The sequence below is a fragment of the Ooceraea biroi genome, chromosome 6 (assembly GCF_003672135.1).
Source record: "Ooceraea biroi isolate clonal line C1 chromosome 6, Obir_v5.4, whole genome shotgun sequence".
Classification (NCBI taxonomy): Eukaryota; Metazoa; Arthropoda; class Insecta; order Hymenoptera; family Formicidae; genus Ooceraea; species Ooceraea biroi.
In genome coordinates this window covers 10519287-10546908 of record NC_039511.1, presented here as the reverse complement: position 1 = coordinate 10546908, position 27622 = coordinate 10519287, and the positions used below count along the sequence as shown (strand labels likewise).

The 27622-nt window shown below is 32.7% G+C and overlaps 4 protein-coding genes across 11 annotated transcripts in view; 2 read left to right on the top strand and 2 right to left on the bottom strand.

Moving 5' to 3' along the window:
• LOC105287192 overlaps positions 1-8732 on the bottom strand; it is a 187923-nt gene extending 179191 nt beyond the window's left edge. Inside the window, exon 1 of the mRNA XM_026970261.1 lies at positions 8626-8732. The gene's annotated coding sequence lies outside the window, so the exon portion shown is untranslated. The remainder of the gene's footprint in view (positions 1-8625) is intronic.
• Positions 593-7706, top strand: LOC105287082. Of its 2 annotated transcripts, XM_026970252.1 has the most exons (9): positions 593-1643; positions 2048-2167; positions 2287-2404; positions 2798-3062; positions 3259-3369; positions 3431-3521; positions 3680-3825; positions 5504-5636; positions 7576-7706. In XM_026970252.1, the coding sequence occupies exons 1-9, from the start codon at positions 1497-1499 to the stop codon at positions 7627-7629; spliced, it is 1185 nt and encodes a 394-aa protein (XP_026826053.1). In that variant the 5' UTR covers positions 593-1496; the 3' UTR covers positions 7630-7706. The 2 variants fall into 2 exon arrangements, with proteins under 2 accessions (XP_026826053.1, XP_026826054.1); XM_026970253.1 differs by lacking the exon at positions 7576-7706 and having other exon boundaries at positions 3680-3872; positions 5504-5590.
• Positions 8733-9104: 372 nt separating the features above from the next.
• On the top strand, positions 9105-22326 carry LOC105279110. Of its 7 annotated transcripts, XR_893872.3 has the most exons (10): positions 9105-9395; positions 9754-9873; positions 9985-10102; positions 10552-10813; positions 10945-11067; positions 11134-11224; positions 11528-11673; positions 13632-13764; positions 17217-17339; positions 17471-22326. XR_893872.3 is itself a non-coding variant. In XM_011338679.3 (9 exons), the coding sequence occupies exons 1-9, from the start codon at positions 9258-9260 to the stop codon at positions 17226-17228; spliced, it is 1143 nt and encodes a 380-aa protein (XP_011336981.1). In that variant the 5' UTR covers positions 9105-9257; the 3' UTR covers positions 17229-22326. The 7 variants fall into 7 exon arrangements, 6 of the variants coding, with proteins under 6 accessions (XP_011336981.1, XP_019887125.1, XP_019887123.1 ...); XM_011338679.3 differs by having other exon boundaries at positions 17217-22326; XM_020031566.2 differs by lacking the exons at positions 17217-17339; positions 17471-22326 and adding an exon at positions 13875-15256 and having other exon boundaries at positions 9776-9873.
• LOC105279112 (forkhead box protein O) overlaps positions 22148-27622 on the bottom strand; it is a 152591-nt gene continuing 147116 nt past the window's right edge. Inside the window, exon 8 of the transcript XR_002193254.2 lies at positions 22148-27366. The gene's annotated coding sequence lies outside the window, so the exon portion shown is untranslated. The remainder of the gene's footprint in view (positions 27367-27622) is intronic.

Here is a 27622-nt window from a genome sequence, read left to right as displayed (position 1 = left end):
CACAGATTGTATAATATATGTTATATGTAGAATATATGTTTACTGTACTATTTTACAAGTATAAGAAATAAGAAACAATATTTCTCATTATAGATAATGAGTGTGCCATTATTTTATTTCTCCGTTCTCTATTCCACAAGGTAAAATAAGAAATATAATATACTTAGCATTTTACAGTAATTGAATTAATTAAAACTAATCAAATTTTATGTTTCAAAGATATACGCAATTGTTGCTCTTACTAACCATAATTTATGTGACAGAAAAAATAATTTTTATAAGAAAAGTATTTTGTTATCGTAATTTGATAGAATCCGGAACCAGAAAATTAAAATTACCAAAATTACAAATGTTTTTTTACTAATTTTTGCATTATTTATATTGTTAATGCAAAATACAATAACAGTTTAGAAATATTAAATATGTTTAGAAAAAGTTTTTATACAGTTCTTTAAATTGTATGTCATTATTAAGAATGTATTATCATTAATATTAAATGTATTATCATTTATAGTGTTAATTATTAAAGTATATAATGTTAATTAATAAAGTATTTCTATAATCTATACATATAATCTCACTCTCTCTCTCTCACACACACACACACACACAAATGCGTTACGTCCTTTTAGTAACAAATATTTAGATTTTAAATGAAAATTATACTATGGTTTACCTGAAAAGATATTATTGCGTCCGGGCGATACTCACTGGACACACTCATATAAGCATTCGCGACATACGCGGGAGGACTCGCGGCGCGCAAAGGAAACACCACACTTAACTAGAAACTGGCTTTTATTTAATAAAGTGCAAACTCGTTACGATACGTACTGTTGGCCCGAGGCCTTGTTACAGTCTGTCTCTTTGATCTTGTTAATTCCGTCTCTTGGCAGTCACGACCCTCAGCTGGACAACGACGATCGGCATCCGGCAGCGGGTGGCTCATCCACACCGAGTCACAGTATTTTGCGGGAAGAATAATATAATCAAAACTATGTGCACTCAAATGTAATACAGGTACGTGAATTTTTTAAAATTCACCTGGCTAAATTTTAAATATTCTTTACTTTAGTAATACTGTCATAGTTGTTGACGCGTAACATCGATTGACGAATGTTCCATGCAAAATTGCAAACAACTGTATTATATGAGCATAGCTAATAAAATAAGGCAAGTGTGTACGCGCCGGTTGCAGTAAAAAGAGTGACTATGCTTGCGCACAATTTAATCAAGAAGTTATTTTATAGAGAGAGTTTTTTTGTGAGAAATGAACATTTGTTAAATTTCCATTGGCGTGGAATCGATCACTTAATAGCAGCCTTTTTCTTGAAAACATTGTAAAACAATTTTGTTCATTCCTTGGTCAGTAAGATAATTTACGTTAAACATTTATGGTAAAAAGAAACTTCTAAAATATATTGTATTCATTTCTGGAAAGGTAAAGATATTCATCTTTAACAATTCGCAGTCAAACGTATCGCAATGCTTGCAGAATGATGATCTGTATCGTGACAAAACACCTTAGACTTATGCGATTTTACTTATTCTCAATTGGTCTATGGCCTTATTATCGAACACACTTAGTTCGACTTCAATTTTTCTTGTGTTTTAGCATTTTACTTAGCTTTGTTATATTCCAGGTATGTATTTTTACATATATTATTTTTCAATGTCAATTGCGATATATTCGTAAAGAAAAGAAATTTAAAAAATAGTCTCTTAATAGCATCGCTTTTTGTAATGGTTAAGAATCTTACTTGTGTTTTGTTTAATAATTATAACATATTAATAATATGATATTATGACATAATATTATTGTTACATCATGATTGTAATTATGAAAACTAAAATATGTAATATTATTACAATATACTAGAACATACAGTTGTAATGCTCATGCTACGTACAATATATATTAGTATTATTATTATTTATGAAAATATAATATCAATAATTTATCTTTTGTCAAATAAATTTCGTAAATAAATATAAGAGCGGATATTTTATATCATTCATTTTAACAAATTTATTATTATGATTATAGCTTACACCATTCCTGGTTGATGATTGCACTGTTAACATTATCATTAAAAATCTCTCATTAACGTCATTTTTTTCTGTATATGTGATTGTATATGTTGCGGGTTGGGCCAGCGACGATAAGGTACAAGTGACTTTTATCTGCTCAGAATTTTCAATATTGTATTTTATATCTAACAATTTCTTTAAGCTTTCTAAAGTAATCGTAGTAAGAAATAATATACAATGTTGTTAAACTACTAGATAAAGGGTTTACTGGAGCATCTGCAACTTATTTGTAATCAATTGAAAGACGAAAACGAATTTGCTATTATAAAAAAATACGGGAACCACGCAAAACGTTATGCAGCTGTTCTTACATGTATAAGATAACATCTATTGATAATGTTGTGAGAAATTAAACAAATTATGATAGTGTAAAGATAATATAATAAAATAATCTTATTAGCCACTGCTTTAAATATCTTCTCTTAAGTTTCTCAAGTATATAATCTTCAAATATATTCATACTTTTAATAGATAGCACACAGACAAAAAAGATATTATAATATAATTATTAAAAACATATTAAAAATCAGACCTGTATATACATAACTAATATGTTGTGTTATTAATATAATTATTAATGTTTTATGTTTATAATTATCAATCAATGTTTTTATTATAATTATTTTTGAAATTTACGATAACGCAATTTCTTTAAAACATTAAAACAACAATGATTTATATAGCTACTTTTTGTTAATGTTTTTAGCATTTTCCATGTGTAGCATGTTTGGTATTATGTTATTACCATTCTGGCCGCGTATTTTAACAATTGTTTCGCTCATAAACGAGTCTCAAACATATGCCAAAGTGCAAATTACAACTGAATATTTTATTAATCAAGAAAAATACCTTTATCTAATTTTGCTACACTTAGATACAGTTCTTTGGATAGGATCATCTACGTTAATGGGAATAGGATTATTGCTCTTAGGATATTGCCAACATATGTGTGGAATATTTAGTATTGCTAGGTAAAAAAAGTAAGATACATTCAATAGAAAAAAATGTAAAATACAAAACTTTCGTATAAATAAAAATATCATAAGTATATATTTATATCAGTATATAAATATCAGTTATTACACATAAGTAATTCTTATTTTTAATTTCTGAATTTTAATTAATTCTAAAAAACTATATAGTAACAGCAGAAAAAATTATTTATAGTTATCGCATCGAGCATGCAATGAGCATGCTCGAAAATAGTAGCTTGGACAATGAAATTAAAATGTACAAGGAAATGACTTACGCCATTGACATTCACTGCACAGCTATAAAGTTGGTATTCATAGAACAAGTATTATGTAATTCACCCAATAACATCTTATTTCTTTTAAAGGTACTCCGAGTTTTTAACATTGTCTTTTGAAAACATATGTCTCCCTTTAGCACTGCTTATTGTCATTTCCACGAGCTTGAATCTTTTTGGGGTAAGGCTTCTTATATTTGTGATTTCTAATATTTTCTCCTTTTAAAACTATTTAGTATATTATTTATTAATTTATTATATTAATATGTACAGTTTTAAGTCAATAAATCCGCATATTTGTGTTAAACGATTTCTAAAAACAGCTTAAAATTAATATAGATTTTCAAGAATATGTTAATTGAAGGTGATATAGAAACATGTATGCTTCATATTATAATAATAGGCATCCTCTTTATATTGTTATACTTGCTGAATTCTCTTGGACAAGACATCACAGATCACAGTAATTACGTGTTGTCTACTGCGTAAGGAGAAATAAACGTTTTAAAGTTTTATTAATAAGGTGGTTCAGGTAAAATAATTACAAACTGTTTTTTTAAAAACTATTCTCAACGGCCTCATCAAAAGTACACAAGTTATTATTAAAACATCCTAATAAACTTTAGAATTTCAATTAATATCAAAAATAGGTTTTATCGCCCTTCTATTATTTAAGAATTTACAAAAAGAAACAGTTTGCATAACTTTTTTATATGACTTATTTTATATGATCTATTAGGTTGGCAAATAAGTTCGTTCGGTTTTTGCTTCGGTGCAACTTCTTTCCAATTCACTCTTGTTTTTCTCGACACTATCGCGCAACTTCAGAGTGCATTTGAAAGTACATGTTTCACATAACCTTTCTGTAAATTTAGGTTTGACTAACATCAATATTGTGTGTGCTGCGTAGCTGTAAACCTGGAAGTAAATAACGTGCATATCGTCATATTTTGCTCTATTATTTCAAGAAGAGCAAACGAGCTGCAAAGGCTCATAAAAAGATATGCCGTGTTTATGGAGATGATGCCTTAACAGAACGCGTATGTCAAAAGTGGTTCGCCAAATTCCGTTCTGGAGATTTTGACGTCAATGATGCGCCTCGCTCCGGTCGCCCGATCAAGATTGATTCAAGTAATGTCAAAGCTATCATCGATAAAAATCCATCCCAATCGGTGCGAGAGATTGCTACAGTACGTAATATGTCTCATACAAGCGTAGAAAACAATTTGCGCCAACTGGGATACGTTTCTCGGCTCAATGTGTGGGTGCCGCATGAATTAACCGAGGCCAACTTGGCCACTCGCATATCCATCTGCGATTTGCTGCGGAAACGTCAAGAAAACGATCCATTTTTGAAGCGGTTAGTGACAGGAGATGAAAAATGGGTCGTCTATGAGAATGTAACGCGGAAAAGATCATGGGGACACAGCAGCGAGCCACCACAAACAACCTGGAAGGCAGGATTGCATCCGAAGAAGATCATGCTCTCCGTATGGTGGGATTTCAAAGGTGTCATTTACTACGAGCTGTTACCGTCAAGCAAAACGATTGATTCAACCACATACTGCTCGCAGTTAACAAAATTGGACCAAGCACTCCGCAAAAAACGTCCAGAATTGATAAATCGAAAAGGTGTTGTCTTCCACCACGATAACGCCAGACCTCACACATCATTGACAACTCGGAACAAATTACTCAGTCTTGGCTGGGATGTTTTGCCTCATCCTGCGTATTCACCGGACCTGGCCCCTTCCGATTATCATTTATTCCGGTCGTTGCAGAACTCTTTGAACGGAAAATTCTTCAAGGATGAAGAGAACGTCAAAAGACACCTGGATTGGTTTTTCGCCGATAAGCCTCAGATGTTTTACGAACGCGGCATAATGAAGTTGGTGGAAAGATGGCAAGAAGTCATCAATAAAAATGGTCAATATATAATTGATTAAAATTTATTTTGTGTATAAAAAAATTGTATTTTATTCCACCTTAAAAAACCGAACCAACTTATTTGCCAACCCAATATTTCATATCTTACCTATTTAAATAAAATTCTTCTAGCAAAATATATAATTTTAAAATAGTTTATAAGGGAAGTAGAAGATTAGTATGACTAGTAATGTACATATTTGTGTTTCTTCAATTATCGATTCGTCCGTTTCGCAGATATAATGTTAAATGGTATACAGCACCATTACGTATACAGAAGCTAATATTAGTTTTGTTGCAAAGAGGTAACAAAACTTTTACCTTAACAATCGCTAAAATGCTCTTGCTATCTAGGGAGAGTTTTGCCACAGTAAGTATAATTATATAATATGTAATAATATTACATAATAAAATAATATGTATAATATATATATATATATATATATATATATATATAATATATATGTAATATATATAAAGGTGTCTCAGAATGTTTGGGACAATGCTCGTGTGCAGATAGAGCAGACTGAACTGAGTCAAAATAGTCCTGTACCATTTTGCAATTCTCGTAATAGTTAACGAGTTATTAATTATTAAAAATCGCTGTATTAGTCCGGCCCGCGGCCTACCGCCGAATGCAAGCGCGCGGCGAGATGCGACCGCCTAGCGATCGAGGTTGCTAAGCGCGCGGGGAGTTGTTTCAATTCACAAGTGGAAACGGGTAGGCAGGAGCGGCGTGTCTAGCTATCTCGATTGCTAGGTGGTTGCATTTCGTCACGCACTTGCATTCGGCCGGACTAATATAGCGATTTTTAATAATTAATACCTCGTTAACTATTGCTAAAATTGCAAAATGGTACAGGACTTTTCGACTCAGTTCAGTCTGCTCTATTTGCACACGAGCATTGTTCCAAACTTTCTGAGGGGGAGGGTCCCGTTTACTTACATTCCCAATTGCCTACAGTTTCGTTTGCCTACAACATTTTGCCAACAGCTCCGATTGCCGACATTCCCGATTGCCTACAGAGCGATTGTCTACAAGCGCTATTGCACACATGTAATAATTAAAAATACGAATGTACGTTTGCGCACATGCATATTGCATAGATGGCTTTATTGCGCACATACACATTGCACACATGACTTTATTGCGCACATACACATTGCACACATGACTTTATTGCATACATGAAATAAGGGATAATGTTCCGAAAACGACTTACCTCAGATTGCGATGAAAGTTGGTACAAACTTTCCATTTTGGTCAAAATGAAAGCCCTTAAAAGGATTTTGTGCGACTAATATGGAAAGATCATTTTTCACCATCAAATAGTAGAAACTGGAATTTGACTATTACATATATACTCTTATTATTATGTTATATGAAAGAAGTTATGATTTGAGTTAGATTATATGAAAGCAGGGTAATTATTTGCAATAAAAGATGAACAAGACGAAGGACGATTTTAAATAAAAATTCGGGGTTTGGTTGGGTTAGGTTATTTTTAACAGTAGTGGAGCCCCCCGAAAGGGGGGCGGAACACACGGTATCCACGCATGTACTTTGCAAGACGAAGGACGACCATAAATAAAAAATCGGGGTTGGGTTGGGTTAGGTTATTTTTAACTTAATCTTCTCATAATCTAAATAAAAGCATCCTACTTTGCATAGAAATATTCAATTTTTTATAGAAACCTGTCATACCTCGTTTAGGGCGCCTCGTATACTCTTTCTGGTATTTGATGGTGAAAAATGATCTTTCCATATTAGTCGCACAAAATCCTTTTAAGGGCTTTCATTTTGACCAAAAAGGAAGGTTTGTACCAAGTTTCATCGAAATCGGAGGTAAGCCGTTTTCGGAACATTATCCCTTATTTCATGTATGTAATAAAGTCATGTGTGCAATGTGTATGTGCGCAATAAAGCCATGTGTGCAATGTGTATGTGCTCAATAAAGTCATGTGTGCAATATGTGTGTGCGCAAACGTACATTTGTATTTTTAATTATTACATGTGTGCAATAGCGCTTGTACGCAAGTGCTCTGTAGGCAATCGGGAATGTCGGCAAAATGTTGTAGGCAAACGAAGCTGTAGGCAATTGGGAATGTAGGCAAACGGAGCCCTCTCCTTTCTGAGACACCCTGTATAATAATATATATAATGTATAATAATATTACATAATAATATAATATGTATATAATATTATACATATTATGTTATATATTATATTATATTATATATATTAATTATATAACTTACTTTATTAAAGACTGCGTACATAAAACAACACGAATCTCTTTTATTTCAGCTAATGAAAGCATCGATATCCTATTTTACTATTCTATATTCTATGCAGCAGTAATGTGCATATATAATTGCATATATCTTGTTAGAATGTTTCTCATATTAATGAATAAATTATAACAGTTTTTAATTGAACCTTACATTAATTTATTATAATAATATGTGTACGTTTTTTATGTGTGTAGTATAGTGTGATATGCCATATAGTTTGATGCATTTATATTAAATTAAATTATATCACATATAATGTGATATAATTTAATTTAATTATGTCAAATTTTAAACAAATTATATGAAATTTTTTCAAATTTTATCAAGATATCTAATTAGAAGAAGGAAATTCTGATGTATGTAGTTCTTGAACTATTTATAAATAATTGATAAATATTTAAATTACAAATTGATCATTATTTATAACAATTCCCAAAAGATTTTTAATATTTATATATTTTATATATTTTATATATGTATAAATAAATAAAAATTTATTTTTATTTTTTTGGTATTTTTGGTTGTATTATATTTATTATAGTATAGAACGTAATTACAAATCTATACATTTGTTTAAGAACCAGCATCGCGCTTTTGTGTGTATATGCATATAATTATACAAAATACATCATTAGAAATGAAGAAGTCAACGAAATTAGATAATATCATGTTGAAAGAATGCAATACAACAAAATTTTAAATATGCTCAAATATAATAAAAAGAAGAATTTTAAGTCTCAGTTATTTTTATACTTGTGTGATACACACGTATTGAAACACGTCAAATCACTATATTTATATCTTACTGACAATAATGCTATAATAATGCTCAGTTGATGATAATATATAAATTCAAATATGAACAATTCTTCTCAAGAGACTAATATATCGTATGAAGAAGTAAACATAATAATAGATCTACAGTTTTGAAATAGAGTGCTTTTTTGCGCGAATTTTCATTAGTAGCTAAATTTTATGAATACTGCTCGATGTTTATTAATATCGCGCACGCTGTAGAGCACAATTACATATTAGATTTAATAGAACACAGAATATTACTTACAACTTGTAGGATGAAGCTCACCATAATATGCGATAAAAATTTAAAAGAACGTACGTTATAACAATAAAAATGTATATGCAACACAGCTATTTTTATTGAACAATAGCATTATATATTTCACCAATAAACTGACCATTGCACTTGATGTTTCAAGCCGAACATCTAATACTTCTTCCAGTAACTCAACCGTCACTTACGAGTGCACGCACCAGACTGAAGCACATTGAAAGGAGTCGCCGCGAAGGGCAGCGGACGCGCCTGCGTAGTTTGTGTGGTGGGCGACCCTTTTATGCGTATTTCTCTATAGAAACGAACATACTTGAAAAATTTATGCTATAGTGTCGAATCGATCGTTTGGCTATACACCTTTTCCAGAAAGTGTTATATTATGAACCGAGTGACCTCATGATGATATTTCATGTTGTGCTTTGCGATACATTTATATGTATTAAATTAAATTATACCACATTATGTCAAATTATACACACATTATATGAAATTATTTCAAATTTTATCAAGGTATATATATTAGAAATAAATTCTAAAGTATTCCGTCAATCCTTTGGCAGGGAGTGAACGAATTTTAATCAACTAACAGCAACTGCAGTCAAACACATCTCAATGGTCGCAGCATGATCTGTATTAAAACCAAGTATTTTAATCTGAACCGCATTCTGTTGCTCGCAGTTGGCCTATGGCCCTATCAACAATCAAGACTTGTTCAATTATTCGTATTCAACAGTCTTTTGAACAGTATTATTATATTTCAAGTACGAGCAGATTATTATGGGACCAGATTTTTATTACATAATAAGTTGACGTGTATTCTCAGTGAAAACAAACTGCAGTTTTGATGCTACAGTCATGTCAATATAGCATCAAAACTGCATTGACATTATTGTGACTAGGCCGTTTTCATTGGATTTCTACGTCAATGGATTCCTATTTCTGATTGCCTTTGGCATTATGGCAACCGATGACTTCTATCTTTTATATTAAATTGCAATATTGCAGTTAAGAATTTTTAAACAATATTATTATCCATGAAAAGAATTTGTTTCATCCTTGCATTTTTTGAATATGTAGATACAGATAGCTATGCCAATGTAAGAAATTTAATGATTGCAGCTTTTATCCTTTCTAACTGCAGAATGTACTCCTGACTTTATTATAACAGTTCTTTCAAGTGTATCGGTTTATTTTGTTTCCATTATTCAGTATAACTCGTTCTGGAGTAATATCTCTACAGTAAGTTAACCTATTATTTGTTTAAGTAAATACACGTAATAAATGAAGTTTTGTAACTGATAATTGTTTTCAAACTTTGTAATGATAAATGACGTAATATATTATTAATAGATTAGATATTTATTGGATCAACTTCAAGATATCTATAATAAATTGAAAGACGAAAATGAAATTGCTATTATGGAAACATACGGAAGAAACGCGAAACGTCTAACAGCAAATATTAGTTGTAAGATATTTGTTAACATTAGATTGCGGGTAACTGAATATATTAAAATTGTGATAAAAACTATATTACATTGTTAGCGATTAGATTCTTTATTTAGCTTTAGGATTATTTATTATTATACTTTTATTAGAATATGATATTATTAAAGATAAAACACTTGTAACAGAAGTATATATATACTTCCATTACACTTCCAATAATATTTTTCTTTCTTTTACATAAAAACTTCTTAGTAAAACATTATACATAAAAGTTTTATCTCAATTTTTATATTTTATTAAAGTATGATTAAAGTATAGTAATGAAAAGCACATATGTAATAGTTAATTGCTAAAAGTGTTACATTTTCTTCCCAAGGAAATGGTTAAAGAAATTTCAAAGTTTTCATAACGCAGTATCCCGTAATTTAAAAGATAGTAAAATAATTATCTTTTTTTGAACGTTCTTAGTGCTTACTATGGGCTCAATAGTTATATTTCTATCGTTACCAATTTGGGTACGAATTATTGATATTTTTCTGATCTTAAATAATTCTCAACATGGCATGATACAACTCACAACGGAATATTTTATTGATCAAGAGAAATATTTCTATTTGATTTTGCTGCACATAGATGCAGCTACTTGTATAGCAGGAAGTGGACTAACAGCGATAGGATTGATATACTGTGCATATTTTAAACATATCTGTGGTATGTTTAGAATTGCCAGGTGAGGAAATAAGTATAGAAATATATATATCTATGAAAAAATGTATACGTAGCAATCATTAATACAATATTTTTATATTTTTATTTGAATTTACTTTAATTTAATTTAGAATAACTGCACGATTAGAGCAGAAATATTGTTTACAGTTACCGCATTAAGCAAGCAATAACACTGGAAAAAATTTTCCTGGAAAACGATCTTATGATTTATAAAGAAATGATTTATGCCATCGACATGCATCGCAAAGCTATGAAGTTAATATTTATGCAACAGTATTTATATGTTATAAATATATGTAACAATATTTGATTCTTTTGTAGATTTTCCGAAGATTTACTGAACAGCATAGAAGGATCAGTATTCTTGTCAATAATTAGTTCGGTATGTTGTTTAAGCTTGAATCTTTTTGGGGTGAGTGTTTTGCAGTTTTAAATATATGATTGATAAATAGCATATGTATGACGTCAATGTATTTGTAACACTCTAATTAAAAAAATCCATGCTTGAAAAGAAAAATCATATAGTACATGCGTGTTCGAATCATAATCCGAGAATTTCGCACTAATAAATTTTTCATTAAAAGAGATACGGAATTAGGTATGGAATTAGGATTATTTTTTGTTATATTTTTGTAATATATATTTACAATTTCTTTAATTTCATAAAATGATTGATTCTTGAAGATGTGCATCAATTAATAAAAATATGTTATAGATTGTTTGGACTACCTCGACTGATTTCAATATACAAAAAGTTGTTATACATTTTGGTGTAGTATTGATGATTGTTATATGTATGTTCTTGGCTAACAGTACGGGACAAGAAATTACGGATCACAATAACCACGTATTTACTACCGTGTAAGATATTTTCATGTGACTCACACACACACACACACACGCACACACGCACACGCACGCACGCACGTACACACACATATCTCGGACAGCGCTTTTGAGATGAGCAGAGTTATAAAAATTCAACAACTTTATTGCTCAATGTGTTTTTTTCGCAAGGAAATCCGAAACTTGAAACCAGAAAGATGGCAGACGGTTATAGATAATGAGGTTATAGAAAAAAAAAGGAAAAATATTTTGAAAATGGATTTGTATTACTTATATTATATGCAAACAAAAGAAAATGTTTAAAAAGACTAAAATTTGTGCACACCCCTAATAATATAACTTGGAAATTACTAATGTATATCTCTTTAAATTTCCTTAATTGTTTATACCTTCTCTCAAGGGGTCTACCGCACTCGGCAATAGGTGTACAAATTTTGAGCAATACATAACAATAACAAGAAAATAACTACACAATATTGGGAAATAAGCGGCAATATTGGGCAAAAAAGCAATAGTAGGCAGTAGACGGAAATAAAAAATAATAGTGTATAATAAAGCAGCAATAGAGGAAATAAACAGGAAATAAATAAGCAATACAATAGAAATAGCTAAACAAGCACGAGCCGGCGCGCAAATATCCTCACTATCATTTCTGTGCTTACTATAGTTCGCAACTAGTGCTTAATAATTTCTTGATAAATTGAGTTCAAATAAGTGAGTTGAGTTCAGTTTTAGTAAGAGTTTGGTGTTCTCTCTTGTCAAAATGGGTAAATAATCAGATATTATTTTAATATTTAATATTTAACCATATTTTACTTATATTGTATAACTGTCACAGTAAAAAAGGTGATCTCCATGAATGTATACATAAAACCTGATTCCTACAAAAGATTTAGGATTCTACGACACATTCTGTCGCGACTGGCACATTTCTGCAGTTATTACCTTTGCTTCCTATATTGCCCAAATATTGCTTTTATTACCGTTATTAATTAAGTATTACCGTTACATTGCCGTTATTGCCAAATATTGTGCATATCTTTCCTTATTTCTGAAGCTATTGCTTTCTATTTTCAAGAAAAAGGGAGTTAGAAGAGTATGAAAATTTGCATTTTAAATATGAAAGAATCAAAATTTAAAAATTTATTAGTCCTTAGAATGGAGCAAACACAAAATAACATAAAATAAAATATTATAATAACATATATAATAACATAACATATTTTATGTTAAAGAAATAATATTTCTTTTATAATAACAAACCAAAATTTTTTACATTAAATATTAATATTCGGAAATATTAATATTTAATGTAAAACACATAACATAAAATATTATAATATAACATAACATAACATAAAATAAAATATTATATAACATAATATAAAATAAAATATTATAATAACATACATATATAATAACATAACATATTTTATGTTAAAGAAATAATATTTCTTTTATAATATCAAACCACAATTTTTTACATTAAATATTAATATTCGGAAATATTAATATTTAATGTAAAACACATAACATAAAATAAAAAATTATAATAACATATATAATAACATAAAATATGTTATGTTATTATATATGTTATTATAATATTTTATTTTATGTTATTTTGTGTTTGCTCCATTCTAAGGACTAATAAATTTTTAAATTTTGATTCTTTCATATTTAAAATGCAAATTTTCATACTTTTCTAACTCTCTTTTTCTTGAAAATAGAAAGCAATAGCTTCAGAAATAAGGAAATATATGCACAATATTTGGCAATAACGGCAATGTAACGGTAATACTTAATTAATAATGGTAATAAAAGCAATATTTGGGCAATATAGAAAACAAAGGTAATAACTGCAGAAATGCGGAACTTATTACCGTTTTCGGCAATAGGTGTACACTTTTTTGAAGTGTGGTAGACCCCCTGCCTTCTCTACTAACTAATAATTTGTTTTTATTATTTAATAGGTACAACACTGAATGGTATATAGCACCCTTACAAACACAAAAATTGATATTATTCCTTTTGCAAAGGAACAACAAGCCATTTATCTTAAATATAAGAGGAATAGTCATATCATCTATGGAATGTTTCACTAAGGTAAAACAATATATGTCATAAATTTCAGTATACGTAACATGATATATTTTTATATATACACAACATATTTCATACAGATAATACAACAAAAGGCGTATTTTTAATTGCAGCTAATGAAGGCATCGATATCTTATTTCACCGTCATATATTCTATACATTAATAATGCAAAAATACATTATATGACAATAACCGATTATGAAACATTTAACTTTCTTATGTTGTAATATTGAAAAATATTACAACATTGAAATATAGCCACATTATTCTAATAAGGTCTGGTTATCATGTCAAACGCTTCAGAACATTTTCTATTATTTTTCGTCTTTCAAGTAAAAAAAAAAGAAAGAATTTTGAAAGCATTTGAAGCATCAACTGTAGCCTTACGTAATTTATACATGGTTTTTAAATAAAATTATTGTTAAATTGATTTAATTATTGCCTACATCTCACGTTAAAACTTGATAATACAGAAGATTCCTGTTTTATTCGCTGTTGATAAAATACAGTTTCATACAAGTGCTTATCAATAGAAATTTATTAAAAAATTTTGTTGGTAACTCGCTATATAACATCACTTGGTATTTATAAAAATACATAAGTAAATAATATAATTAATATTTAAAATTCAATATTGAAAAAAATGTAAGAACATGTATAACAGATATTACAGACATATACATTTCGTATATTAATTTACCGACAATGGATAACAAGTCAGTATTTACTAATTATAATCAACATATTTTAGAGAAGTGCAAACAAAACGCTTCTAGAAAATATAAGTAAGAAAGATCTCATTATTCATAAAAAATCTATATACTTGGAACAAGTAATCATTTTTTATTTAGAATATTAATGTTATTACATATTATAAAGGAAGCGTAAGATTGTTTTCATGATATTCAATTAAAAATATTAAAGTTGTGTTTATTTTTAAAGGATTATCTGAATTTTCTGTTCACGAATGGAAGAAGAGAAATGTGTTGATGAAAATTTTTTATCATACTTAATAAAAACGTTATAATGCCCCCATTAAAATATATTCATTGTCAATTAAAGTTTATTAAGTATTAAAATAGAAAAATAAAATTTATGTATGAAGATGATACAATGAGCATTAATATATATTTATTTTACGATTTATCGATGTCTAAATGAGAACAATAAGTTTTTGAAACCAAAGGATTAAAAACATACAATCAAAAACATAATTAATTTATATACTTTTTTATTTACTCGCATTTTGTCTATATTTTGTTTATATTTTTCTAAAGTATATATTTAATTTTGCTTTCACATCATCTCTCTCGCATATCTCTTCATTCTGTGTGATTTTATAATAAAACATCACATAATTCTATAATTCTAAAACAGATTTTATACATACTATACATACATATATTTTTATTAGAAAAACTCTAAACACAAAAATGTAAACCAGAACTCGTGTTTAGAAAATTCAAATATAATAAACAATTGGTTTTAGTTTCTTCATTTTTATAATTTTCTGTTTCTATAATTTTCTTTGAAAAATATATAGCAATATATAGTAATAAAAAAAGAGGGAAAAGAAAATAGTTTTTTTCTTATAAAACCACATGCACAAAATTAGACTAGCAAAGAGCACACGCAAAAGCTCTTGAATCAACGAATCTTTTAATTATCCCCCTCGGGAAACATTGGCACGCGATAATAATAATAATCACGGCAAAATATTCATTAATTCGCGATACTGAGCTTACTTTCGTCTTTTCGCCGATGAGAACATTGCCATGAGAAAACATACTGTTCTTCAAGCGTAAGCGATTCATAATTCATGAATCGTTACATTTATCTGTAGGGTGGCTCGGGCCAGATCTGGGCCCTTATGCATATTGATACTTTCGCGTAGAACGCCAACTCTTTTTCTCGAGTATTTGATGTTGTCATACGAGATGTTTGCACATAATTTTACTCATCGTATTCAGTTACCCGTCTGTTCGCTCGCGTGCCCCCGGGATATGTTTGCGCAATTCCCCGCCGATATCCCCTCCGAGATGATAAGTTCACTGATAAATACTTTACTTCGTGTTATCTTACCATGGTGCTTTCTTCCTCTTTCCTCGTTCAACAACGTTTTAATAATAATGATGTAGAAATCGACTATTGTCTATTCGAAAGTACCAAAAATGCGAGATTAATCACACCAATTTTAGTACAAATTGCCACTATACTTACATGCGTACATACATATTGTTTATCGACATTAAGTTGTACCTTACATCCGAATGTTACACTTTGCTCAATTCCTTCGACGTGCCCGATAACTGAGCATGATAATTTACACAAGTTAATAATAAACGTGATAAACTTGAAAATAATAAATTTTAAGAATAGAACGACATGAAAAATAACGCACGATGTACATTTATACACTTCTTTGAAATTAAAGCAAGAAAGATATCAACGCAAAGTTTACATTTCGTCATTTGTATATCGAGTAATTTTTAGAAGTGCCAAACAAATTTTTAATTAAACAGCTTGTTTGTGTATTATACGCTTACGCTTGTAAATTTGTACAGACACATTGGACATTTCAGAAGTAAAATACTTGAATGCTACTTATAACGTATGACTTAATTCCTTATTCACGTTATTTCTTTAATCCAATAATTTTATATGACACATTTAGAAAGTAAAAAAATAAAATCACAATTTAATTTTTTTGTCTCAAGTTTTTATTTTCTAGAATTATCTCTTTTTTAATACATATATAAAAAATGTCTCATATAATAATTATGTATATGAAACATATTACTTTTTTTGGAAAAACTTAGACTGTGACAAATATTAATAGGAACGTTAATAATTGAATATTTTGACAAAAGTAAGTTTATGTACTAATGTAAAATTTCTTAAAATAGCGATTGGAAACTCTGCAAAACTCTGCTAATTTGCTTCTCTTATTATACAAAATTGCGCGATAAAAGTCAAGCGCGTCATTAAGTTTCGATAAATGCTTATTCGGTGAATTAATGCGTAAATTATCACAAATCGGTATTTAATCATGCAAGAAGAGTTCTTTCCCATATTTAGGGAAACGTTTTGAGAAATGTTGCAATTCTTCGTGCAACTGTGCGTTTTATATCGAAACCGCTGGTTTTGCCAGAAGGCAGCCACCGTATCCGATGGCTGAGTCTTGCCAAAGCTCAGCAGTCAACTACGATGATATATAGATATATGCATACGAGATGATATCGTGAGCGAGATATCGAAGTTTTATTTGAATCCCGCAACACATAGAAACAGGAAAACGTCGCTCGAAAATCTAACACAGGCACTTGTATTTGCATCATACATTGTAACTTGTAATAATTGCACGTAATAAAACAAATTCTATATTTCAATACGAGACAGCATCATATATGTATATGTGTTTGCAATTATAATTATATTATAATTTTTCTTCCAGATTTTGTACTGATACATTACATAACAGTGAGTTACTTCATTAATGACCTAACTATTTTGCTAAGAAAACTGTAACATTGTTTTCATTATTCATCTATGAGGAAGTCATCTTATTATATTTGTGGTGAGCAACACAATTATTACAATCATTTATTAAATAAATTCTAATACTTATTGCACAGTTTTCTACTTGAATATGTTACAGTAGAAATTAAATGAATCAATATTAATGTGTATTTTATCATTCCTATAAAGCTCACCACATCAAAATTTTCTGCGTTGCAAATAACAAATTCGGCCTTCCAGTTAAATCACAATTTATCCTTTCGTGGAAAATCCAAAGATAAATTCTATATACAATATTAAACTCTACATACAAAGTAATCAAGAAACGCACATGTTCCTTATTTTACTTGTACATTTTCTAAATATCTCTCACGCTCCTTCATATTCATTCAATTGCTTTCGTTGAAAGAACGCGGCGCAATAGAGTTAAGCGGATTCGTGATGCAGAACCGACGGGGCGAGCAACGTTTCGCGGAAGCAAGCCGGCGCCAGGTCTAAATAAAGCAAGAAACGGAAAAAGGAATATGGGGAGATCGAGATATATCCAGGAGAGCAGCGCCTATGGTCGAGCTTAATTATTTCGCGTTGCTCGCGCGGTGGCAGCAGATTAGAATAAAGCTCACTTTGCGACGAGAAGACTTTGCCTCAAGAGGACCAAACGCAATCTGAAGTTCCCAAGTAGTGGGCCAGGACAGGAGGGGTTGGATGGAGGAACGGGGTGGATTGGCTCACTGGTCTTTCCTCGATTCGCAGGACTCGTAGGACGAATGGAAAAAACTCCGATGGAGTCTTCCTTCCAGCACGCGGCCTCTTCGGTCTGCTCCTGGCGCGAGGAAGCGGCGAGAATTTAATTAAGAATTTCCACGGTCGAGGGGGGAGGAAGGGCGACCACGCCATATTGCCGTGGCACACACGCGTCACCCGGCCGCGAATCATGCAGCTCTCTTTCTCTCTCTTTCGCTCTCCGTCTTCCGTTTTCTCCCCTAATTAAATCAAAAGAAATCGTGCACTCTGGTTCTCTTTCTTTTTCAGTGTTTCTTCCCTTTCTGTCTCTCTTCCTCTCGCTCGTAGGATTCATTTCTTGCCAGATTCCCGCTTCTGTGGACGCCTTTCTTTTTATATTGTAATATCAACGTTTTTTCGATGCCAATTCCATAATTTCGACTTCGAAAAAGGGAATTGGCATTTTAGTTTTCGTTTAGACTTCGTCGGGAAAGTCAATTTTGTTAAGTCATTTATGGAACATTTCCTATTAATATGAATGAGTAGGCGATATTAAAAAAATAATATAAAGTTTCATCCTTGAATGTTTCGGCTGCATACATCTTTCTCTGTTATGTCAGAATTTTATTCAATTTTATACAAATTCTTCAAAAGTACTTTTTAATAATACAAATCAAAAATATAAAGGTAAAGATATATTTTTTAATCATGTCGAGACGTTTTTCAATAGTATGTATATTTGTCAGTTATCGTGTAACATGCGGCTGCTGATTACTGATTGTATAGTTTTATCGTATAACATTTAAACAAAGCTATATTAATGCCTATAATATAACGTCCAATTAAATGCGATTGATATTGCGCTGATTGTATGTAAAATACGATTAGTGATTATTTTCGTCCAGCACGTTGATCGTCAATCGTCGATTGCGCAATATCAAGAATGATTTCCGTGATAAAGTGACATTCTTTGACTGTGCTCAATAATAGATTCCAGAAGAGAATCCATGAGAAGCCTTTATTGCAATATTTGAAATAATTCCGCTGGAATTCAATAATGGTTTAATTCGCTATATTAGGTGCCGTAAGTAAATTTTAATGAAGAACTATTGGACTTTTGAACCATGGTGAACTAAATAATTCTCGGTTGATTAAGATATCATGACATGAACATGCCTCCAAATATAACTTGCAATGACCTGCGGTATAAAAATTATCTTTCACTCTTGAAACATTTCGCGTACTATCATTCGCGTCTTCTTTTAGAATTGAATAATACCTTATCGATACATATCGATGATTATAGCACGTACAATTTTATTTTATATTTAATTTCATTGCCATTTATTTAATACTTGTATTTCTTAGTAAATTTTGAAATCTGGAAGCATTTTCCGCGTATTTTTAGGATTATAAATTTGAAATACTCAAACGATTATTAATACTCACATTGTACTAAACTAGCTTAGAACCATTAGGAAGAAATGAAGGGTTGCAAAGATCCGCGTTAGTATTCAGAAGTTTTATTTTAAGTCTTTCTTCCTATCCCTATCATCGCGCCTCTTACCTTCCCTCTTTTAGATGATACTACAATGCGCCATTCTTCTCTTTGACATTGATTAACGGTTCTTTGGCAAAATATATATACGCCCATGCGTAAAAAAAGTGGTCTCTATTTCCTTTCTCGTATAATACCTCCGCGCTCGATTCTTAAGCTCAGAAAAAAAGGCTCATTCGAAATTTCGGAACGTTAACAAGTATCATTATGCTAGTAACATTTGTCTTCGCAGACATGGCATGACACAATGATTAAATCTTCATTTTGTGACGAAATTCTTTGTATTCGAAGAAACGTATTAACGTTTCTAACGTTTCTAATCAAATCCGATTGCACACTTTTTTTATATTATATTTACTATTGTACAAAAAATATGCATTAAATATCTCTCTTTCTCTACATATTAAATAAGTTTATATCATTCTTTTGTGAATATTTTGATTGATATTCACAGCAGATTAAATTCCCGCAATGACAATTGGTATTAAAGATTTGGTCAGGAAAACGTTGAGGTTCATAAATTTTTTCTAGGGAAATAGCATCGTTGGGGAAATCTCAGGGAAGGAACACGATAGTCTTCTATACAACCCGTTTATTATAAGCTTGAATCATATATTAAATAGTACTCATGTTAAATATATAACTCAAGTTTTAAATATATGTCTACATATCTTATACATATCATCAAACATATGTGCTTAAACATGCGCGTATATCTGAAAAGAGAAAAATAATAATAATATATTATAATAGAACTACAAGAATTAACGATTAAACCATCGACGTGTCATTGCTCTCCGTCGCCTCGCGGCGAAGCTGCGTGTGAAAGTTCTCGAAAAAGAAATAAAGAGACAACAGAAGAAATATAGTGCGCACGGGAGACATTTCTCGCGCTAGGAAACAAATGTCCAGCATCCGCAAGACACACTTCATACATATTTCCAGCTGCAGCTGGACCGCTCAATTGTGATTGCTTCCGGATCGCCAATCGAGGCGAATTGCGATCTCTCGATCCGGAAACGGCAGACGTCCGCTTTCCCATTTCTTCACTCTCTCTCTCTCTCTCTCTCTCTCTCTCTCTCTCTCTCTCTCCTCTTATCGCGTTACTAATATTGGCGACATAATTATCAGCCAAGATGCATCCTCGTTTCCATAAACACCTTCATATACATGTCACTAGGTAATATTACATTTATATAGGTCGCTATATAAAACAGACAAGTCCGAAATAGACTTCTTGCGAGAAGTCTGCTCAAGTCGATTTTTTTCTTCTTGGGAACAAACTTCGCTTGTGAGAGAAACACTTTTGTAAAAAATTCGGTTGAAGCTTTTTTTCTTCAAAAAATGTTATGCACAAGAGTCGTAAATCTTTTCCGCACTTGATCGCTTTTGTATACCGATCGATTTGTCTAAGATATTTCGCTTAGAGACCTTTTTCAAGGAACTTCTTCGCGACATAAATCAGATGGCTTATGACACTTACATCGAGTCGCAATCCTCATCTTGGTATCGCGGACGCGTTACGTATAACGTTTATTCGATGAGAAGAATCGCGCCGGTGTTCTGAGCAAGTCGCCGGTAGCAGTGCGCGATTTGCACATCGAGCATGCGATATTCTCAAAATTGCCGTGCGGCTCTCTTTGCAATCTTTAAGGAACTCAGGTATCGAAGATACATAACAAGCACTGGTTTCACGTTTATATCGCAGCAAAAATAATCATGAAGAACAAATCTCGAAAGGCATTTTTAACTTCTCTTTTTCCAAGTTTATTTAATTTGTTTGTTTAATTTGACACTGACACAATGAAATAATACTTAATTAAAAAGTTCAGAGCAGGAGAAGTGCAAACCGTTTTCCGAGTCATTATAAAATCAATTTTAAAACTGAAAGAGTCGTATCTAAATTATCTTTAACAAGTTCTTATAAAAAATTTAATTGAGCAACTGGATAGAGAAGATAGTAGTACTGAATCTTTCAATAAAGATCTACATATGTAAATCTATAAAAAAAACATAATAATATATTAATAAGTTTTCAACTAATTAGCAACTCTATTTAGTGGATGTTAGCAAATAATTGTGAAGCCAGGCTTGCGTGGATTACGCTGCGGATTACGTCGAAAAACTTGCCGCTTCCTCGGGCTGCATTGTCGACACTATCATACGCCAAACTGTCTCACTGAAAGTCGCGCTCTGCGTATGCGTGTGTGCAACAATGTCGAAAATTTTTTTCACGTACTCTATATTCAGTGGACGGATACACGAGCTATAATAGTTTCTCCTAAAAAATTCGTTTCTGGTGCGCGGCTGTCGAAGTGCGTGAGACGCGAGTACAGCGTTCCCCAAAAAGTTCCACTTCCGCTTACATTCGATTCGTCTTCGGTGACAAAATCGTGCTTGGGAACCGGTTACATACGGAACTAATACATTTTAACGATTCTTTAAAATCCATTTCAGAAATCAAGTACGCTCGTGTGACATAGAGAGTGAATTCGCTTCTCCGTTTTTTTCTCTCCCTTTTTTTAAATACGATTATACGATCGCAGCGTAGCGTAGCGCATTTCCGTTTTCAATAATTGAGTCGATTTCGGAAGAAAAAAATCGTTTATTTGATTCCAGCGCATACATGTTCTTCAACTTCACTAGAGATTTCGCGCTTTTTACAAAAATTGTCGGTTTGCGAGCGCAGAAATATATATGCATGCACAATATGATCCTTCTACTTAAAACTACTAAATAAAAACAGAGTTTTCCTTATACAAAATTGAAAGCATTCGAATGTTGGAAACATTATTTCGAGATAAAAAGAAAAATTCAAAACACATCTCGGAGAAATTGTAATCTATTAGTAATCTACAATGACACCAATTTTCCGCAATAAATTGTGCATTTTTGCCGTTTAGAATCTTCGTCTTAAAATAATCTATTCGTTTACTGCTTTCACATTTCACATTTGATGACGAAAACAGAAACCACTTATCTCCAGTGTCACACGTGTTTTGCATGTAAACAGCTCCGTCCCTAAGTGATAATTACGGTAATTACGTTATGAACACTTACGAGTAAACTTCGTACACACTTACAAAACGAAAAGCTCGTATTTCATGTTTCTGTTCGTCTTAATGAAAACGCTTGTAAACGATTAAGAGTAGCCGACGCGACTAACATCGATATCCAATGATTATTTAACTTTTTTTCTTTACTGTAATTTCAACAGTAATAAATCTCTAAAATCATTGCACTCCAATCGTATAGTATTGCCTGGAAACGATCGGTTCATGCTTCGAATAAATGTAACTCCGTATTAGCGACATCGTGTTGATGAAAAAAGGAATTGCTTTGAAAAATTGCACGTAGAAAAGTGCCTGATTTTCCTGCGTATTTCTCGAATCGTTGGCCATTGTTAGTCGTTCAGGCCGATCCGCGTGCACGCATAGGCGGTAAGTCTCAATGAACGGGATCCGTGTCGGTATCGACGCACGCACACATATAGGTATTCTCTAAGCTTAATCATATTTGTCGATAGAATTGACCACATATCGCTCCTGCCGCGATTAACTTACGATACCCCGATTCCGTACCGTTCTCAGGCGACGGAGATGCGTCAGAAATCTCTCGCAATGTCAACAATCGTATATCTACATCAAATCGACGATCTAACGAACGTTTCTTACGGCATCCGCGTCTTCGAATCCATTATGCTTCCTGGTGTAACCGTCATATGTAACAATTACATTTTGTCGGCACGTTTGAAGTTCATTAATATTCGGAAATTGTCCTTTGGCATTTATACCCCTTTAATTGAATTTTTCCCTTAATTTTCTATTAATTCCTCGATCGAATTTATCAATGCGTCGTGATTACGGAGAAGACAAATTCGGAGCACGGTGGATTCGAACGGGTGGATTTAGTCCATATAAGCGCACCTCCTCGCAGAACTGCGCACAGTCTATTCACTCGCGACATAATCTTTCTTTCGCTAAGTAATTTACATCGCCGTGTAGGAGCATCGTGTAGAGAGCGAATGGAATGAATCGCTCACCGCAGAGAAACCGCGGTCAAGAGTTAAAACTCTCGGCGAGACTGTCACGGGAACTAGTTTCCTGGCTAAAACATCAACTACAGCTCGTCATTGCACAACGCGATTTATCCGTAAGATTGGTAAAAACATCACCGCGCTATCAACTAATTATCTGTAAGCTCGAATTTGCGGTTTACTGAGTCGACGAAAGTCGCTTCTCCGTTTCAAGCGCCTAGAGCACACGCCTGGCAAATCGCTCGATCTCGAGAGAAATTCGCTTGGGAGGAATCGTTCAAGAATGTTCATCAAACACACCTGTGGCACCGAGATTTTCACGTATTTAATCGTTACATCGGGACACCTCGATACAAATATTTCACGAATTCGTCTAAAGCTCCCTTTGATCTCACGGAAGAGGCGTTCTCAGACCTGACAGGTTCTCTCGCTTGAGTTTCTTCTACAAACACACAGGTCACAGACTCGAGAACGTTATGGACGACGATCTCCTAGCCGCAAGACCGACAGTGTCAGAAAGCGCGACTTTCCATCCGAGTTCGCGGGATGACTCCGAGAAGTTCTAGGCGCCACTGCCACGTCACACGCGATTCACTAAGTTAATAAATCATCGACGATACACAACGATCGGCGAATATATCACGAGGTATACTAATCCTTCCGACTCATTAGAAATCTGTATACGATCTCTAGAGCTCTAAGATAGCAAAAATAAGCATTTGCACACCCAGGTCTAGAACTTTTCGGGCCTACTTCGCAGTCGCAGTCATCTACGCGATCAGCACCACTTGCAGTGACAATGTACGTCGAGTGTATATTGAACAATATACGGGAATATGCCTGAACTCTCTTCCAATATTTAGCTTGATATATCAATGAATAGATCGCGATATATTGATGTATAATCTTTTCGATGAAATTTCGTTGATTATTCGAATTAAAATTAAGTTTCGTTAATAATTTGAATAAACGTTTCCCTTACAAAGAAATATGTTTAGTACATTTTAATTTGGCGCTGTAGGAATCAACTGGAAAGTGTTCGACTTTTCCTATAGCGAGAGAAGAACCTCGAGACACTCGTGATTTTTATTTCAACGACAAATTCTGACACTCTCGGCCCATTTTACTTAGCAGCGACATCGATTAACGATTATTGTTCCGCCGACAAGAAGGATACAAAGTAATATATTTACCTAGGGAAAAGCACCAACGAGTCGTGAACGGTACAGCTCTCGGCTGAATATATTTTTTTCTCTCTTTCTGCCGTCCCCTCCATTTCTTCTAAAGTCGATACAGCCAATTTGAAACCGCAACGCTAAAGTCGCGAATTCAAGTAAGATTCGATGTAAAAGTTAAGTAAGTTTAATTGCTCATTGGCGAGATTAAATTTACACTTTTACATCGCCTAGTGCTATAGTGTGTAGCGGTTTACTTATATTAGTTGTACCTCTAACGCTTATTTTAAACGTAATATATGTATATGTATATGTATGATATATATACATATATATATATAATACGTATTTTATATATATATATATATAATGCGTAACACTAGTGCGCGCGAGAAACGTATAATATTTATACTTATAGAGTATATTCAATATTTTTCTATATATATAATATCATATATAATTATTTATTTATATTTTATATATATATATATATTTATATAACGCTGCTAGAGCGACTGCTTTTTCGTACTCACCTCTATATTATTTTAATTACATGTACAATATATATATATATATATATATATATATATGTATATGTATATGTATATGTATATGTAATATATATTTATATTTCTTTTGCATATACAGTGCATTCTTTTGAAAGTGCACGCGGGATTAGCGCTCAGCACTCCTTCAAAGTGCAACTTCAAAATTTTTAATCCTTTTTGCGGAATTTTGCGTTCTCTGCTAATTAACCCTCACCGAACTCGTTACCGTTGTAACGCAAAAATATAAAAAATTCCTGCCGTTTTTCTTACTTATAGACGGTCGCCTCTAATTGCAACTGAGCTAATGTATCTCCTATATATTTGACGTAAGCTTTTAAAGGCAGGTGATCATATCTGGAGCATCGTATCAACGATCTATCCGCGATAGATCTCGTAAGAAAATTAAAAAAAAAAAAGAAAAATATATAATTCTTCACATTGTACTACAGTTACACTACTCGCACTTTCGCCGCGTTTAATTCGCTAATTTAAAAGGAACGCACTGTGGGACGATAGCGTGCACCACCTTAGAGCACTATGAGGTTACTTTTACAGACGACAGAGATCGTTGTACGCACAGCGAAACGTCGGCGAGTTTTCAACCCTTCATCGTCCCTTTCCTACTACCCCCATCTCCTCTCACTCACCGCCGTGTTCTTGCATATGTGTGTATATATACGTATTCATTATACGTAGTTACCCACACACAGTCGCGGGCATCGCGCATCTTAGAATAGCGCAATCTCCCTAAATTTGCCAGATTTGCGATAATTAAAATTGATAATGTACATTGACTTGGATGCCATCGATCGCAACGTCGAAAGATCGCAATACCTCCTTCGACCTCGAAGCCTTCGCGAGGGAGTCGTGAGAGTGTCCCCGGCCTTTGGATGAGGTAAAGCTACGTCCTCGGCGGGAACAGGCTACCGAAGCTTTAAGCACGCCTAAATTATTCCTATCGCCGATTAAATCACTCGTTTCGAGGGCCTCGGAGATACTACCTGAATCGAAAACACGCGGGGTTACGGCTCTGCCGATCCTACGACACAAATCTTTGACCGTCTGTGCCGATTCGACGAAGCGCACTCCTGCATCTTGAGACGCAATCGCTATTATTAATAGCAAATTGCTGCTCTAGACGGATCGTGGCAGAATTAGTTTGAGCAATACATCATTCGAATATTTCCTCCCTCTCTTGGATTCCTTATTATTAAATGTATTCTCTCGCTACGCGGCGAGACTTATTCGCGCTTAAAATTAAATCGATGATCGAAAATGTTCAAATGCAAGAATTATCCCTAAAGATCCGGATTGTCTTGCGAAAATCATAAATATTTTATGTTAAATATATTCTCCATAACACTGTAATGCATATAATGTATAATGGAATAAATTATTTACTAAATACGATTAAATGTAGGAAACCCGTACCCATCAATTAAAAGTGAGAATCTAATAATCTCTATTAAGTAATGTTGGGTTTTTCTTGATGCCATCCCGTCCGGAAATCAACGAAATCGAAATCATTCTTGCGGAGCAGCGAAGAAGTAAAGTTTTGGTAAGGAACCACTCTTGCATGAAATGAGCGGTGCACTTTGAAAACTCATTCGTCAAACGCATTTCTATGTTTACTTTAGCAAACAACTACCGCTTACAAAGCAAAAATGAAATGGGGGAAACAGTCGATCGCGGAGACGTAATTTTCTATTCTGTTTCAATTTTATTTACTCGAACGATCGAGCGATCCGTCGCGAAAATTTTCGCGAGAGCTCGTAACCCCGCAAGTCATCGCTAACATCCTCAGTCCATTTTGTAGCAGCAGTTCGCAGCGGAAGCGGCCGAAGACGTTTGACGAAGCGATGATGATGATGAAGCCCTCGCCGACGTTGATCGCACTTGTGGCATTTCACAGTTTTTTGCACCACAATTTCACTAGCGTAAATTGGCATTCTTGAAGTACGTATTTCGTCGTGATCTGGCATCATTATGTCTATATCTTATCACAAAACGTCGGTTCACCCTCCCGTCCTCGGCGTGCCGAACATCTGCAACATAAAGAAAACGAAACATCTTGTTAGCAAACGTTATTTATTAATATTTATTTTAACGATTACTCCGCGAAATGTAAGTTGTCGGATATACGCGCTTACTCTATCTAAAATTAGTAGTATGTTATATAAATAAATAAATTATAATAATTATGTGTGATAGGTGCAATCGAGTAATGACTCAATTCAAATATAATTTGCTGTAAATAAATCACTTACGACAATTGTACTTAGGAGCAAAAACGGAACGGCT